Genomic DNA, 18,069 nt, shown 5'->3' on the forward strand with positions numbered 1-18,069 from the left:
ATGTTGAAGGTAAAGCAATACCACGCACAAAGAAATTCCAGAACAGGAGCAAAAGTGACAGAGTCTCTGCAGAGAAGCTCCTGGTGTAATTTAGTTACAATTAAATTGTAATATTAAAATTAATTGAATGCCTAATATTGAGTTTTGTGCCACAATCCATGAGGTTCACTTATTCTCAGTTTTATCATAAAGAGCAATTTGAAAAATGCTTCCTCAATTAAAAGACACGTTTCAAAAACAAAGTCTGTCTTCCCTTGTTTCCTCCTGCACAGTTTACAAATCCATGCTTTCCAGCACAAGCAGACAATCCCAACAGCCCTTTCCCCAAGAGCACTGTAACACTTGCACCATTTCACCTCCTTCCTCTAAATCGAACGCTTCAAGTATCCTTTGCTTCAGAGAGAATTTATACTCCACAAACTACTCAATCTTTAGTGACAGCTCATATAATCAGGTCAATTCTTGCAAAGACAGTGTCACAAACAACTTCTGATGTGTGGCACCAGAGGTGAGAACATCCAGCACGTTCCCTGCTCCTCAGTAATGGCCCAGTCAATGCTTCGATCGACTGCAGGCACCTGCCCTCCAGAGCCAAAGCTGAAGGGCTGCATCCAGCTAACCCAGGCATTCTTAGTGCATCCAAGATCAGCACATAACTTCATTTTTTAAGGGCTTTCTGCTTTTTACTATCTTTTTATGGCAAGTGATTTGTCCAGAAGTTCCATCAAGTGTTTTCTAAAGAACTGTTGATTTCTCTGCTTTCTTGTAGTTTAAAAAAAAAAAAAATGTGCTGTGACTACGTGAGATTAAGCAGGAGGAGGAATTTGAATCAAGATGGCTTGAAAAACAGTATATAAGAAATAAAAATCTGGCAAATAAGGAAGCTGTTCCCAGAACAAAATCAATTCTCTATTCTTTGCAAGTAACGACTCGCATCAGCCATAACATCGATTTCATGAGCACATTCAAATCCATAAGGCACCAATACAGCTGCCTTTATCACAGCCATTATCTCAATTTTATTTTCAATTTTATCGGTTTTATACTGGGTACCAAAGGGACTATTAATCTTGTAATCTTGAAATTATAGTGAAACAGTTTTTAAGCTTAATTCAACCAGGGAGGGAGGGGTGCAATCTATACTGACCCCAGTATCCTTGCAGTTATTAACTTCACATTCAAGAGTTAACCTGGAAATCAACCACTAAAACAGTCTGAATAATAAACATTAGCAAATATTTTAGGTTATGGTTGCATAACTTTAATCATTTGATATTATGGTCAGAAAGGAGAACACATTTTTGCTTGAAATTAAGAACTTGAATTACTGTAATATTTCTATGAAGCTGGATGGGGACACAAACAACACTGAAGGAAATGCTGGAAGTGCTAAGTAAAGGAGGAGAATGCAAATGGTCATTTTGTTCGTAAAAAGAACAGCAGCTGGTAAGAAAATAGGCAACATAACATGAAGTTTAACTGCTTTCAGCAATTTGAAAATAGAGTAGAAGTTATGTTTTGTCTGAAATTTAAAAGTGCAGTGAAATTCAGCACACAATGACAAATGAGAAGTCTTAACCTTTGTGATTAACATGGATGGGAAGAGTTTTCAGTAACTCTGTTCTGTAAAATTAAGTTCAGAAAACATTAGATTAGGTGCATATTGACTTGGGAAGTAGAAGGGAATTCTACCCAAGCAAGAGGGGTGCATCCTATAGCTGTGCTTCCCATAACTAACTTCTATATTCACAATCAATTGTCAAAAAAGATGTAGAATATGCAATTTTGTTCACTTTTTTTTGGCCTAGCCCGGGCAAATGTACAAGTTTCTGTTCAAACAATTTATGAAGTTGTTGTTCTGCAAGACAAACTTAACAAGATGACAGAGCAGGAAACATATATATAGACTATAATAAAATATCTGCATTTCCTCCCATAAACCCTTTTATTAGAGATTTACTACTTCAGTAATGTGTAGAGGAGGCAACATGAATTCCTTTTACTTTCAGAGAAAATCATGTAAATTTCTTAAAACTCTTGCAAGGTTTTAATTTATGAAAGCATAAATTCTACTTGCAGCAAAAGCCATTCCTTTAAAATAATTTCAAAACGTACATACTAAACAGCCTGTCCCACTGTAGGCTGGGTCTCACAAGAAAAAGGCTTGTTCAACTTCAATTTGCCCATCATTCCACATGAAAATTAGGCATCTTAGTAGAATTAGTCTAAAAAATCTACATGAAAGGTAGCATTTGGTCTTCAGTGGCATGCAAATACTGTGCAAGGACTATTACTGGGAAAGCCTCTCTCTAGCAGCATATCCAATATTATTTCATTTAATGCCGCACCAGAAGAGAGCAACTAACTAAATCCAATACTCAAATATCTGATTTCAAGGTAGGAACAATGAGGTGAATACAGAAGATGAGGAAAAAGAATGAAAAAACCCAACCCAGCAGCCACAACCAGAAAAAAACCTGTCCATAATCCCCAGACACTCTGGGATAAGCACACCCAAAGAAAAGAAAGCAGCCTAGAGGATGCCTGGACATTTATTTCCTTGTTTTAGAAGAAAAGATAAAATATTAGACACATTTTAAAAGTAAATATATAGCTGTGAACAACCCACCTCATCACCCTCATAATTTTGCAGGTAAATGAAGACCCCCATCCACAGTGAAAAGGTCAGCATTTAAGAAATGGGAAAGTTTGTGAAGTCAAAAGACAGTCAAATTTGCTGACACAGGGAATAGTGGAGAATGATGGTATAAGTGAGTTTAGAAAAGGATTATTTGGATTCCTATGCAACAGGTTCATAAATATATCAAAAGAAACAGGCAAGGATGTAACACTTAATATGTCTCTGAGAACATGTGCAGGAGGTAGGGGAAACAACCTGGAGGAAATGCAGTGTCCTCCCCACACCACGTGTCTAAAAAAAAACTACATAAACCCCCAAATCTATATATGGTCCATCTTCAGAGGCAAAGGGAGTTAAAAAAGGCAGTAAGATTTCTCAGTCTGTACCAAACTCTGCCAAACTGGCCCCTAGTTGAGCCCTGTGAAAAAGCTGACTTGCAGAGAGCACCTGCAGCTCTAAGGTGGAAAGAAATACAGCATCTTTAACGTGTGGACCTCAAACCACTGTGAAAAAAAGGATTTACGAGACAGAGAAAAAAATCCAATACCAGAAGTTACACATGTGTGTTTCAGCTTCACTCCTTGTCACACAGAATCACTATAACATACAGAACTAATAGGAATAAGGTGAAGATCAAGTGATGCGTATTAATATATTGTCCAGATTATTTTTCATGTCAGTGGAAGACTAATATAGGCACATAGATTTATCAATATTCTTTCTGCACAAATACTGGATGAAACTCCGTTAATCATGCATCATTAAATCTGTGACTGATTAAAAGATTATTTTCTATATTATTATTTATTTATAACAGAAATCCACAGTCACTGAAGAGATGGCACAATGTTATTTTGACAAGAAAGGTGATAATAATTTCCTTCACTTTATTATTTTCCCCATATTAATTCCTCCTCTACAAAAAAACCAATCCTATCCACTTATTTTGGAGAAAGCAGTTGCACAGTCTGCACGCTAAGGAAGGCTTAGAGAGCGTCTGCTTTAGTCCTAGAAAAATGCTCCAAGCAGTTAATCTCCTGTTGATGTTGAACACTAGCTGGTCCCTGTAGTCAGGCTAAGCATTTTGTATTTACAATAATACAGCAACAGTACCAAAGGACAGACTAATCCTTTCTAAAATAAGATTGCATCAGACTAAGAGTCCTCCCCACAAAAAGAGCTGAAATGATACGTTTTGATTAGGTGCAGTATCTCTTGCATAAGAAATTTGGAGGGTCTCTGATCATGATGCAGAACTGGGATGGCCATGTCCATGGTTAGCAAAAACTCTAAAGTGAGAGCCAACAATATAAATTACTTCAGTAAGCAAAAGCAAGTCAGTATGAAGCAAATGAACTCGTGGATTTTTAAGTCTAGACAGTGTTTGTACCATAACTGCATTCTGAGCATACTAATGACTACTTATTTCTTACTGCCTGAGGGCAGATGGAAGTAGTCTTTCACAAAAGACTGAGAAGCAGTTTGAGGGGAAATGGGTGAGCAAGTACATAATCTTCAGGAATTACAATCATTGATTACTCAATTCATACTAAGTAAGTTTCTATTTATTAAGACAATAAATGTTCTGTTGGAGTTGGGTGAGCAGTGCTGCTGCAGCCTAATTGAGGACTGGAAGCAGTTCAGTGTATGTGCACCTCAGAGCATGCCTCTATATTATGTGTGTGTGCAGATATATGTACATGTACTGGAATAAATACATCTCACAGGTATACATTTATATATGTACTTTTGAGTGACACAGGTGGCCCGTGGTAACTCTAACATCTATGTGTAAGTACATCCATTTATGTGTGTATACACACACACACACATCTGTGACAGATACTGTGATATACCTGTATCATGCAAAACAACTCATATTTGAAGCTTCATGGTTGAACAGCTTCCAGATTCAAAAGCAGTACAGCTTAGCATGTTATTTCTCAAGTAATTAGCATGGAAAAAAAAATAAATTGGAGATAGCACAAGCATTATTTCCTATATCAGAAAAAAAGTTTTTGCTACGTGCTAGTGTGACAGACTTAAACAAATTTCAACAGTATTGAATTCTATATTGAAATGCTTTCACCAGGAAGGACACTGAACTTAGTAATTAGAACTTCTAAAGAAGAAACTAGAGGAACAGTCAAGACAGGTGAGATCAAACCAAACCTATTACTAATAACAAGCAAACACTCCTATTTTGAGCTAAACATCTGTTTGTAAACAAAACTTAGGGCAGAAGTAAAGAAGTATTGAAAAGCACATAATTAGGCCAACAGTGTCTAAATTTCAAAGCAGAAAACCAACTATGGTAAAAGAAATTATTGTTAAGTTCATAAGCTGAAATGTTACAAATGCTTTTGGAGTGGAGGTTTAAACACCTCAGGGTGAAAGGGAAAAAACAGAGAGTAGCTTAACTAGCATGGGCACCTGGTCATCTTTCTCTTTCAAAAAATGGGAAAGTTTTCTGACACCAGGTACTTCTGATTAGCAATCAAAACATCATGCATAATAGACCATTATACCTTGTGCATCTTACACAGAATTTTCCCTGCGCCTTTTAAAGTTTAGGAATAAGAGCAGATCCGCCCAAATGACAATGTTTTGTTTATATATTATGACCATGTCCTGTAATGTAACTTGAAGAAGCTTCAAAATAGGATTTTTAACAGATAGATTTCCCACACAGATGTGCACCTGCACTTGATTTGCATGCTAAGAGTTCCTTCCCCAGCAGTCTCTGCATTTTAGTTGCCTTCTCACAGCACTGCTATGGAGCAGTAAAGGAAGGCAAGACACCACTATGCTTCACTTTTTTAGACTGCAACAGTAACTTCATTACCTTAGTTAAACAAAGATAAAGCAATTGTACACTGATTTCATTGTCCTGTCCATTTGCAAGTAGAGGTGAACCACAATTTTAATGTAAAAGCACTTTGTAACAAGTCCAGCCCCAAGTAACTCTTGGTTTAAAGTTTAAGGAGAGATTCAGTCTAAGGCATTAATTATCTCTCAGTCCAAGATGATGTTTAACGAGCCATGTATGTGCAGCAGCTCTACATTGCAATATTCTTCTCCATCTTTATAGAGAAGAGAAAGATAGGTACCAATCCCTACCCAAAACAAAATCTCAACTGCAATCAAAACCTAAAATCATCACAGTTTGTAATGATCACAAACACACATTACAAATGTTTACAAAAGACATACAAATGACATTTTTGTATGTCTTATCACAGAAAAAAATACATATATCTGATACAATTCAGGAAAAGGATGGCACAGAGATTTTAAACACATCTGGTGAAGAACTGCACCACACAAGCTAAAATGTTAAAACCCACATTTCGGGTATAAATGATCAACAGATTTTCAGCTTCCCAGAACAACGATACCAGCCATCTAAAGTGAGGAAATTTAATTTAAATATTACACACACTGAAGTGCAAATGCCATTAACAAGTTTGCCTTGGCAAGTGAGACAGCGGGAATATCTACAAAAAAAAAACCCAAACCCAAACCAACAACCAAAACCATTGCTTGTTAGGTCAAAAACCAGAAGCAGCATGTCTTCTCTCCTCTGCATCTGGGAAATCACAAACAGTGCTCATGATCCCGAAACACTCAATATATCCATAGAGCAAAAAGAAATTTCTGTGGGTAACTTATTTTAATATCAATGTAAACACAGAACTGGGCTCTGGTTTAGAGAATCAATCCATTTGTCTCAGCTCCAGCAATTGTGTGCCTGTGAATATGTTTTAAGAACAAAAAAGGAATTTTGATGAACTATTAGGGCTAAGAATGACCTATAAATGACAGGCAGCACACTAGGAGTGTCCAATGCATTGCCAGTATCATTATCAGAATAAGGCAGTTGTAAAACTTCCTTTCCAAAGCACAGCACAGAACAAAGCCATTGACCTACTGAGTGATCCATTAGAACATCAAATCCCCCTCTTGCTTTGGATAGGTCATATTACCCAACTCACTATTGACTCAAAATTGTTTTAAAGTCAAATTTACTGTCATCAAAAGATCAATTTTCTAAAAAGAAAAAAACCTGTAAGATTCCTTCTGTTGAATCCTGACAACTGTTATACTCATTTTTGTGTCCTGCATAAATACTGTGTGTGCCAACCCCCTGCTTTCCCTTGTCAACAGCAGCCTTTCCCCCAGCTTCCCACTTTTACCTCACTGAGTAAATTGTAAAAAATAGCATGTTGTAGAATGTAAGTTTTTCAGTTGAACTGACTTTTCATATCACAAATAAAAATCTTTTAGAAAACAGATGTCCCAATTTTAGAAAAAGAATCAGAAGCATTAGATCTGTTGGGTGAGAATAGCACTGCATTCAGCAGCATTCTCCTGGCAATGTGGATATTACCTTCAGAGCATCAAGAAACTCTCTGTACTTTGATGTGAATTTAATTACAAATGTCTTTCAAGATCTTAAAAGTTAAGTTAATTTTGAAAACAGAGCTTATCTATTAATATATCTATTAATTGAGCATAAACTCCTGGCAATGGTATAAGGCAAACTGCAAGTGAGGCAAAGGGAACAAGTAAACAGAAAGCAAGGAATACAAAAAGGGGCAAAGCTGTTGTCACACAACCTGCTGTTGTTACTAAAATCTCAAAGAAGGAGTTGAGCAACTTCATCCAACAGACTTCCCTTTACATTCTCAATTTGTGTCTGGAGCTTGGCCTTTCACACTACCTGAACTGAACCACTTGCAGAGGTGCAACAGCTTTCCCCACAGCAGTGGAAGTGCAAACTGAACAACAGATAAGGGGGAAAAGAAAGAAGAAAGTGCTATTTTATAGCTTTCACCTCTCTCTAGTGGCTTGTATTAAGACATTCTCAATGGACTGCAGAACTTAAGAAGACATTTAAAGCTATCTTCAATTTTGAATTGGTTTAACTACAGCCAGAAATTCTTAAATGCTTTCATTTCTTTAATAAGCAACAGCCCACGAGAGTCATTTGGACTATTCTTTCATTTTGCCCTTGATATTTACACTACAGGGAGAGAAGCAGAGCCTTAAAATGCAAGCTATACAAAAAGTTGCTTAATGAAGAATCCAACTTGTAGTTTCAAAATGTAGCTTCAGAATTCAGAACTACCAGGATTCTGCACACCATTTATTACACTTTAGATGACAGCAACTAAAAAAATCCTCAAAACCTTCACAGACTGGGAAAATTCACTAAGCAATTCTGCAGCGTGTAAGCCAATCCAGAATCCCACCGAGTCTCCAACAAGTTATCTTTCCAAAATTGCTCCTTGGAACTACAACACGAGAACTCTCTGTGAAGTTTCTGCTTCCCTGTCTCTCTTCCCCAACGCCTGTCAATGAAGGAGAACACGTCTGTCGGGAAAGTTTTAATGAGCTGATGCACAGCTACCACCAATATGGTGATGCTCTATGCAAATACAGGAGTGTCACAAGAGAAAAGAGTCTTCAAGTATTTGATCCACCTGACTGTGTGTTTACTACAGTCAGAAAAACAGACAGAGTTCCTGACAGTCCAATATTGCAGTTTATGTGAATGAAAAGAGTGACAGAAGTCTCTGTACAGTGCAGGACTGACTTGTGATTATGCTGTAAAATGCCAACTTCAGATTATTAGGGAGAGAGAAGTCACAGATGCAGCATTAACTTTCTCATGCCAGAAGGCATTGTCTGTTTTATACCCACTAATGTGCCAGATTGGGCAAAATCTGTTTCAGCAATTTAAATTGTGCAAGGTGGAAAATGTTGCAGACCTCTTTGTTAAAATACTCTTTCTTCTACTGCAACAAGCTATAAAACTTTTGTTAGACAAAAAAATAGCTACTACTTATGATTATGTTTTAAATTGCTACACCTCAAACCGACAATGGCACAGAAAGTGTTAAAATACTGCTCTCATTCTAAACTTGTGGCATTAAATCACAGTGAACTGCCTGTATAAAATTTTAAAATTAATATTTTATTACATTATTTGTAATAATATATTCAGTGCATACATATTTGCATACCACAGTGCTTCTGATTCCTAATGTCCTTTCTAGAGAGATGCCTCAACCATCAGAACCATATGCTTGCAAATTAAAGAAACAAATTTTAGTGTCAACATGAGTGAGAAATCTGTGCTCCTGTTATCAGTACTTTTTAGTCCACTACACAGACCTAATTCATCCCCCCCAGGCATCTTTCACATGATTTTACTCAGAATGACCTCTGCTGCTGCTAACAACACTTTAAAAGAATTAAGAAGCGGAACACTCACAGAATTTGGTATGTTAAGTGCTGAAAAAAAGCCCTCATTACTTCTGAGAGAGACTATTATATATTATATTATATATGATATATATTATTAATAAAAATATATTATATATTATATATTAATAATAACATTATATATCATATAGCATATATATACCACATTCACAATTAAGCCCAACTTGACATGACTCTACACAGCCCAGTAATTCCCATTCTTGGTAACAAAGGTAAAAAGGACATCAAGAACTATTAAATTTTGGAGGAGCTGGATATGATGTTCAATGAATGAAGACATAGTTATGTTTTATTTTTATGTTTTATTATTTACAGGCACAATGTTTAAACCATGAACTGTGATTTAAAACTGTTGCTCTTAAAATCTGAATTTGTTATTATAAAATACATGGCTAATTTATTTTAATCACCTTAAAACCCTTTGGAGTGTCGAGCCCCTCAGAAACCATAAAAATGAAATAGGTAACACACAAAATTAAGTCAAAATACGTTTCTTTTCTAAGGAATTCCAAACTATACTTTTAACAACATGACTGTGTCTAGAAATCCCAGACATGTTATCTGACTTGTAAGGTACCTCCTAGTTTTGTTTTGAAATTTTGTTTTACTGAATCCCAAAAAGGGATGGGAATTTGTCAGGTATTTAATAAAAATCACAGATTATAAACTGGTAAGAGCAAAGACCATGAAAAGCAGCAACTGAAGTAACAAGTGAACAAGGTAGAGACATGAAAAAAAGGCTTTGCATAGTCTCAAAGGGAACAAGAAAAAAAGCACTGAAGACTAGGGGAAGATCACTGCCATCAAAGATTGCAGTTCCTCACAATGTTGTGATTTTTTATTGGTTTTCCTTTCACAGTCTGCTACAAGTAAAAAATGCTTTTCCAATGATCTCGATAGTTAATCAGTTTGACCTTTGCTTATACCTTCCACAATAAAACTGTTTCCTAATTTATTTTTCCTTTTCATAAACCTCTAGGCTGATCTTCCATCTTTAAAAAGATAAAATATTTTATCATACCTAATATCAGATTATTGAAGATTTTAGTACATGCATGGGCAGTTCATCTAATCCCATTGACCTTTTCATATTAAAATCCAGTTTTATGCTTTATCTGCTCTTTGTTAAAAAAAAAATAAATCAGCTGTTGCTCGGATGCTGGTTCTTTATTCTTACATGAAATTAAAGCCAAAGAGGACTTACTTTTTATTTAAGTGGAATTGAGAATACGCACCCAAGATTTAAAAGAAGTTGAAGGAGTTAAGTTTTGTATTTGGAATGTTAGGTACTGTTCAAACCACGAGGCTGCTTACTGACTAAAAAGTAAAAACATACATCTTAAGTTATCAGACTGCCACCTGCTTAGCTCATATTTCTTTATTTAAAATTCATGCAGAGCTAATATTTGCTGGTAGATTTCCTTCTATTTCACATATAACTAACTGATGCCAGTGCCCTCACATCCAGCCAATTTATTCCAAAAGAGGCTTCCCACAGGAAAAATAAACCTAACTGTCCATCCCCGAAACCACTGGTTTATAAAACACCAAACAATAAATAGGAAGTGAAAATCTCTTCCACGCAAAGCACGTGAACTTCCAACACAGAAAAAACACCACATGTGAGAGAGCAGATGAACATTACAATTAACAAACCCCAAGAAGTACCACGGGGAACAGTTGAAGCGAGTTGCACAAATCACGTTTATTCTGCCAAAAATCTGCTTTGCTACAGAAAGCAAAGAAGGGCTGAAAGGGAAGTTTTGGTCATTAAAATTGAACAGTAATTTATGCTCTGCTAGAAGTCAGTGCTGTTTATAGGAAATGTAATGAGCTTTTATCTTGGGGAATGAAACAAATCTAACTGCAATAAAATCTTTTTCATATGTATTCTAAGCATCAGGATTATTAGCAAATTTGTTCCCATTAATATGCTTTCTCTGTTTAGGATGCTACAGCTTAACCTAACTTTACTGACTCTTCTGGTTTAATTCCTGAAGTCAACTTACAAAACATCAGAGGCTTTGAATCAAACTATAAAAATCTCAAAGCTGCAAGGTCAAGTGTCAGCCACAGAAGAAAATTCATGAAAGATCATCAAGAGTGGCTGGTAAACCATAAGACTTTATAAAGAAAGGGAGAAAAAGATTAAACTTTAAAAAGTCACCTCCAGAGAAGAACTATCAAGTACTAGAAAATATTTTTGTAATTTAGATAAGATGCCAAACTGCTACTTGCATAAATACAATTAATGACTATGTAACTCCACCATAGAACAATAGATTATTCTGAGTTGGAAGTGACCCGCAAGGATTATTGAGTCCAACTCCTATCTCTGCACAGAACAACCTCAAGAACCACACCATGTGTCTGAGAGTGTTCTCCAAATGCTTCTTGGACTATGTCAGGCTTGGTGCTGTGACCGCTGCCCTGGGGAGGGAGCCTGTTCAGTGCCCAACCACCCTCTGGGGGAAGAACCTTTGCCTAATATCCAGCCAAAACCCCCCCTGACACAGCTTCATGCCTTCAAGGCCAGGTCCAACACTGTCCCCACAAGAGTGTTCAGGCAGAAGCAGCCAGCTGGGTGCTGTTTAAACATGCACCTTTACTCATATACATGGCACATTCAGGGCTGTGATGTACAAGTTCTCTGTTCAGTCTCTATCCTGCATTAAAACACAAAACCATCCTCAACCCTGTACAGGAAGATCAGTTCCATTTTGTCCATGCCAATGAAGAATTCAGCAGCAAAGAAAAAAGCGAGGCATGGAGACATTTAATCAATAGGAATAAAATTCGGTTTATATGCAGGAAAAAAAACAACCTGGAAAAGGACACAAAAAGTCTGAGAAACAGCAAAAAAATTGTATGATAAAGACACTCACACAAAACTGTGAAGAAGTCTGAGATGAAACAAAAGCAAAGTTTGGTTGATTGATGAACTATTCCCCAAGTCCTTGGGGAAACAAGAGTTCTGCTCTCAGCAGGCAGAAGTTTGAGGTAGAAGAACACAAACTGAAAGTAAATGATGGGCTAATTAGAAGAGTGTCTAACAGCTAATCACTGCACTGAAGAGAGACACTGACTGATAACACTGAAAAAAAAGAGACAAAAATTTGCAAACCTGGATAGAGCTAGTGGAAATGTGTATCCAACTTCTTCTCCCTTTTCCTTCATATTCTTGTGCTCCCCCAAGTATTTATCTTCTGATGAATCATTAATGCCCAGTCAAAATAAAAGTTTGTGTTACCTTCACCAAGCACTATCACCTACCTTCACCTTTGACAACTCAGCAACAAGTGTGCAAAGCAGCACAGTCTATTCCACATGAAAAATGTCCAACAAATGAATTGAGCTTTCTATCACATTCACCAGCCTATGCTGCTGACTGACCAAAAATAGTCAGTATTAAATACTGACTGTGTAGTACAATTAAACGACATGAATTTCATATAAAGCCTGGGATTCTGACAAAGCATATTTGTTATTCTCTATCAAGTGTTAAAACAAGAACCATGCTCTGTGTGAATGCACATGCACACACACGGTGCTCATTCTCAAGCAACGAGACTTCAAAGGCTTAAGAGTAAACTAAACATCATTATTATACTGCTGACAAAACTTCTGACGTGATTTTTTTAAGTACCCCACTGAAATGCACTCTATTATTTTCACAACCTACTTCAGAAGAAGAGTTGTTTTATTACTGTTTTTTTCCCTCCTCACTTCTTCTCAGGTCAATAAAAAGCAGAAAGGCACAATCCGCATGGATTATCGATGCTTACAGGTTACATAATCCAACAATCTCAAATGAAATGTTGGAAGCATTTAATGTCAAAGCAAACAACTGTTACCTTTAGGTGCTTTATCTATTTGCTTACCTTTGCTTGCACTCTCAACATGCTGCAATTCATCTGGAAATTTTAAGATGTCCCTGTAATTTTCCTCACAGATTTCTGCCAGAAAATGCAACAGGGTTGTTTTCTGATCTGATGATTTAGTATCTCGAATCTAAGAAGTAAACACAGGAGAAAGCAAAGAGAAAAAAAAAATTGAATTTTTTTTAAAAAAATGTTTAAATAAAGTGAATACTGAAGATGTAACTCATTAGCAAAACTAATGAGTTACCTACACTGGTCGCCTGTAAATTAAACAAATTATTTCGAAAAGATATTTCTTGAAATCTTCATAATTTAAGGCTATAAAAGGAATCTACCCTATGGAGTACTTTTTAAAAGAATAATTAATTTTGATGAGAACAAAACCTGAAGATAGTCCATAAAGTTCTTAGATTTTAGCATTACCAGTTCAGAATGCTCCCTTTGATAAAAAATAGCTGTGAACGGAGATTAAAGAGAACAGAATTTAGTTCATTCCTTCAGTGCCACAACTGCCAAATCTCTAAAGGAATCCTTCTGAAATGCTGCATAGCTGGACATCATGCTAATAGTCAGAATTTGCACTTTGACCAGTCAAGTTAAAGTAATTCCTTGTTGTAAATCCACAATTCCTTCTTGAAGCAAAATCTAAAACATGCTGCTTTAGCCTAAAGACTTTGAGACAAATGCTATACAGACACATGAATTAAAAGCACCCCGCCTTACTGAAATATAGAATGACAATAAAAAAGTAAAGATAATCCTGACTGCAGGTAAAAGGAACTTAATACATCCAGGTTTATTTATGAAAAACTGCAGGAAAACTGTGCACAAGGCGAAGTAACAGGTAACTGCATATTTTCACTGTCCTCTCAACTGCAGAGACACTTCTTAGTGGTTTAAAATAAAGCATTATTCTTGTAAGTGATAGGCTAATGGAGAACAGAGAGTCTTGAGAGTATTAACTGCTGAAATCAGTTTCTTATTAAAAAAAAAATAAGTCTTAAACAATTGTTAAAATATAGGGCCAGTGGCAAGTTTCCAAGTAAACATATGGCTAAACCCCATGGCAGAGTGCAGGTGTCTACACAATGTCATGAACTTCAGAGAATGAGAAAACAAATTTAAAATCAAATTTCTTAGTTTGCCCATTTTTATGCAGATATAAAGAATTAATGTATGAGTTGATTGAAGATCTAGTGGAAGTTGAGACTTCCTCTTATTCACAAAGGCAATGGAGTAGGTGTATGTAAGAGTTTGAGATGAGTTTACTTCACTTGACATAAAGAATTAAGTAATACAAGTGTATCTGTAAAGAGTTGTTTTAACCGCATTTCACTAACTCATCTAGTTCAGTTCTCATACAGAAGTAAGCTACAACATACACAACAAATGAAATAAAGGATTTATTTAAGAAGAATACACAAATGCGTGTGTAAAATCTCCTATTTGTTTTCTCATTCTCTAAATCACTTGAAGTTCTAATTCTATAATCCTCATGACAGGCTTGCCATCGATGTTCAATTTAATAGAGGCCTTTCAGCTTTAAGGATTACCCTGTTAAGAATAAATGAGTGCAGTGGAAAAACAGGCTTTTAAAAATATAAGGTATTTAGGCAATTAAGAAAGCAATTTAATTCATACCAATTCAGCGATTAGAGAGTAAACAATGCTCAGTAATGGTATGCAGTTAAAGTGCTTTAATGTGTTACATACACAGAAGTTCTTCTGACTTGGAAAAAAAAAAAATCATAGATTTAGTGGCTAAACATCTGCATGGAAAAAAAATTGCATTTCAATTTGTCTGTGAACAACAGTAGTGGGATTTGCAGCCTTTGATCTCTCTGACATCATCAAGTGGATAAAGCACTTTTTTTCTAAATGGACAAAATTATTTTGCTTTCAAATTGCAACAGAAACATGTTTTGTCACCACCAGCAACACTGTATCAACAGGAGTCAGTATTAGCACCTGCTGTGTTGTTTAAACTTGGAGTAAACATTCACTCAGATCTTAAACACCTCTGTCAAATTCAGTTCTTTGGCCCAATCATAAACACATCTCTGCTACGTTCATCCTTATTTTCAGCACAATGGATACAGATAGCTCTGTTTGATCTTTAGAATGAAAGATATAATTTAAAAAGCAAGTTCTAAGCCCACCAGTAAAATGACAAAGGAAGATAGGTGGGGCTTGAGTGTAGTTTAGCATATACTATTTAAATATTAAAAATAGAAATTAAAGGTAGGAACTGGTATGTTAACAACAGCAAGGTTGTGCCTTTACAGTCTCTGTATTCACGCACTATACTTGTATTCAATATATACTTGTATTCAATAACACACATTATTTTATTTCTTTTCATATAAATGCAATAGTTTTTATATTCAACTTCTTTACTTGCAGTAATTTTGCTTAATAAACATAATATTTCTTGCCTTGTAAGCACTTAATGGTTAAGCCTAATTTCTGCCGTTCTAGACATCATTCAATTGGACAAAAGAAAAAAAAAAAGAGCCTATCAAGTTCTGCTTATAAGACCAGGAGGTGGACTTTGATGATACTCATGGGTCCCTTCCAACTTAGGATACTCTATAATTCTATAATTCAGAGTAAATTTTTAACACTGTAGTGTTAAAATTTAAAAATACAGGGTTTGAATCTATTGCCTTTCTTTACCTGAGAGAATTTGAGAATAACACATTTCATTTAAAAATAAATAAAATAAATTGTTATATGAGTGTCAGCTACAGAAAGCAGCTCCAGCTGAATGCTGAAGCATCACTTGGAGGGTCAATACTCGCAGATTCATTGTTTGGGAAAGGATTAAAGACTAATGTACACAGAGTGTAACACTTGGTGCTCCTGTTCAAATCAAGTAATACACAGAGCACGATGTCCTGTAACCCAGAAAAAAACATCAGCCTCACAAAAACCTCCCTTTACATACAGTACCTAAGTAAAGCATTCAAACCATGCCAATCATACCATAACCCACTTTCAGAATGGGTTTGGTCTTTTTACAGATGCTTCTGGATGCAGCTTTCAGGTGTGAGGGTTGAACGTGACAGCCAATGTAAGGAAAAATTTATGTATGAGCCATCACTAGAGTGACACTTTATTATAGCTATAAACAAGCTTTCCATTGATTTTTTATGAGATTATATACCTTTTCATATCCCAGAAATCTTTCCCACCTTAAGAGAACAAAGGCTGGTAGACAATAAATGTACACTCATCAGTAATACTCAGATCAGATAAACAGCTTGTCTTGTACTATTTGCACTATGAACAAAAAGTAACATGATATTACTTATTACATAAAATAGACACTGATGCACCTAGAATGCTACAAGAGCTTTATTAAAACTGAAGGAGGTTTGCTGTTAGTCCTCACATTAAGTCACCACCACAGGAACAGAAGGTGTACCTGCACATGCCTAAAGCAAACCTCTTTTCTTCCTGTTCTATTTCCATGAGGGTTCTCCTGCTGCAGCTGGGGTTCAGGAGAGCAGCTGGTTCCTTCTTACAAATTAAACAAACACAGCAACAGGTAGAAAGATATGCCTTGAGTGAATTACTACAGCAGCCTCCTTCAACTTCAGCACTTTTTCTGCCATATTTGTATTTTTAGAGGGCACTTCATACTTAGGCAATCAAGATGCTCTGGTGCATACACGGGAATAGCTGCTCTCGCTTGCCAGTCTGGATGCAGCACCTGAATTCTGATGCTGATATCTTATTTGAACAAAATTAAGTCCTCTGCTTTCTGCCAAAGGTTGTTTACAAATCATTTCTATCTTCAATAACATAATACACTGCAATATAACATCCAGAAAGATAATCTGTTTTTAAGGATTTGCAATTACAATACAGGCATTAGTTTTTTAGCTCAGACCAGATAGGTTGAAATTTGTGCTTTCTTTTATTTTCTTTATCATGTTTTAATAAAAGTTGCTGCACAAGAACATATTTCTGTGTATGAAATAACCAGCTCTGTTGTAAAAACATTTGTTTTCCAAAACCAAACATTTGTCCCAGATCAATACTTGCCTTTTTTCCTTTTTTTTTTTTTCAGATTATATAATGTAAGTACCACATCTACTAAATGGACAATTAATTTAAGATTGTTCAAGAAACAAAAACAAAAAAAATCAATAAAAAAATCAGATTTTATTGAAAAGTGAATTCATCACTTTAGGATTCTGCATCCTAAGTGTGTGTATTCTGCACATAGAAATGTGTACACAGACATATATCTACCTTGCTGACAGCTGGCTCAAAAAAAATAAAAATTAAAAAGTTCCCTTATCATGGGCAGAAAGTCCACTGAATGATAGTATAAACCACTAGCCTAAAAAAAAAGGAGGTATTATATCAAAATACAGAATAAAGACTCCCAAATTGCTCTGGATAACCTTGAATGATGAAATTCCCCAGGAGCAGAAATGAAGACACCTTGAAATTACTCAAGGAAAACCTCTAACATAGTAGCAGTGCCTTCTCAAATTGACACCACAAATCAAAAAAAAAATTAAAAAATGAGGAAAAACCTTCCCATGTTCACACAGCCTCCAAAATTCAGTAGCATCCAGATGCCCCAGGAAGCACACACATTTAAGGCACAGGACACTGCCAAACAGCCCTTGCTCCTGCTGTTAGGTGTCACTTATTTCTCTTACTGTCTTCTGCAGCCAAGAAATATAAATTAGAAATTTAATTCCACAGCAAGATTTCACTAAACAGGATAACACACTCCCCCTGCTATACTCACACATACACAAGTTTTCGTTTCCTCAGTGAAGACCAATTATTGACCAACAATAAAACTTTGAGACTGTTTGAATAATGTAATAAAGCTGGTAGGTGGCTGTAGGCAGATACTAAAGCTGGTGCTTGTAAAAGATATGCCCAGTTGATATAATAATTTATACTGTTCACAACAGTTAAAACCCATAGTCTTAGTTTATAAACAAAGCCAATAAAGTCATCTTACTATTTTGGGTGGAAAATGGGAGGGTGGAATTTGAAAGCTACTAAACAAAGGAACCAACTGCAATTATCATTTGAAAATAATCAATGCACAAAGAAAGTCATTACCCAAATAAAAATCTGGATACTTAACAATAATTAAGAAAAAAAGTCTGTTGAAAATACTATGTAAACAACTCTTATTTCTAAAATTAAACACCAATGGAGTGGAAAGCTACCTCTCTCAAAATGATATTAAAGCATGAGTACAGGAGCAAAACCATCTCA

General features: G+C 35.8%; 1 protein-coding gene across 6 annotated transcripts in view; it reads right to left on the reverse strand.

Annotated features, from left to right (window-relative positions):
* DIAPH2 (diaphanous related formin 2) overlaps positions 1-18,069 on the reverse strand; it is a 199,554-nt gene that overhangs the window by 101,483 nt on the left and 80,002 nt on the right. For all 6 annotated transcript variants that reach the window (XM_064670108.1, XM_064670109.1, XM_064670106.1 and 3 more), the window contains one exon: positions 12,814-12,943. In XM_064670108.1, coding sequence (XP_064526178.1) covers positions 12,814-12,943 — 130 coding nt within the window. The remainder of the gene's footprint in view (positions 1-12,813; positions 12,944-18,069) is intronic.

Source organism: Pseudopipra pipra, chromosome 13 (genome assembly GCF_036250125.1).
Source record: "Pseudopipra pipra isolate bDixPip1 chromosome 13, bDixPip1.hap1, whole genome shotgun sequence".
NCBI classification, from domain to species: domain Eukaryota; kingdom Metazoa; phylum Chordata; class Aves; order Passeriformes; family Pipridae; genus Pseudopipra; species Pseudopipra pipra.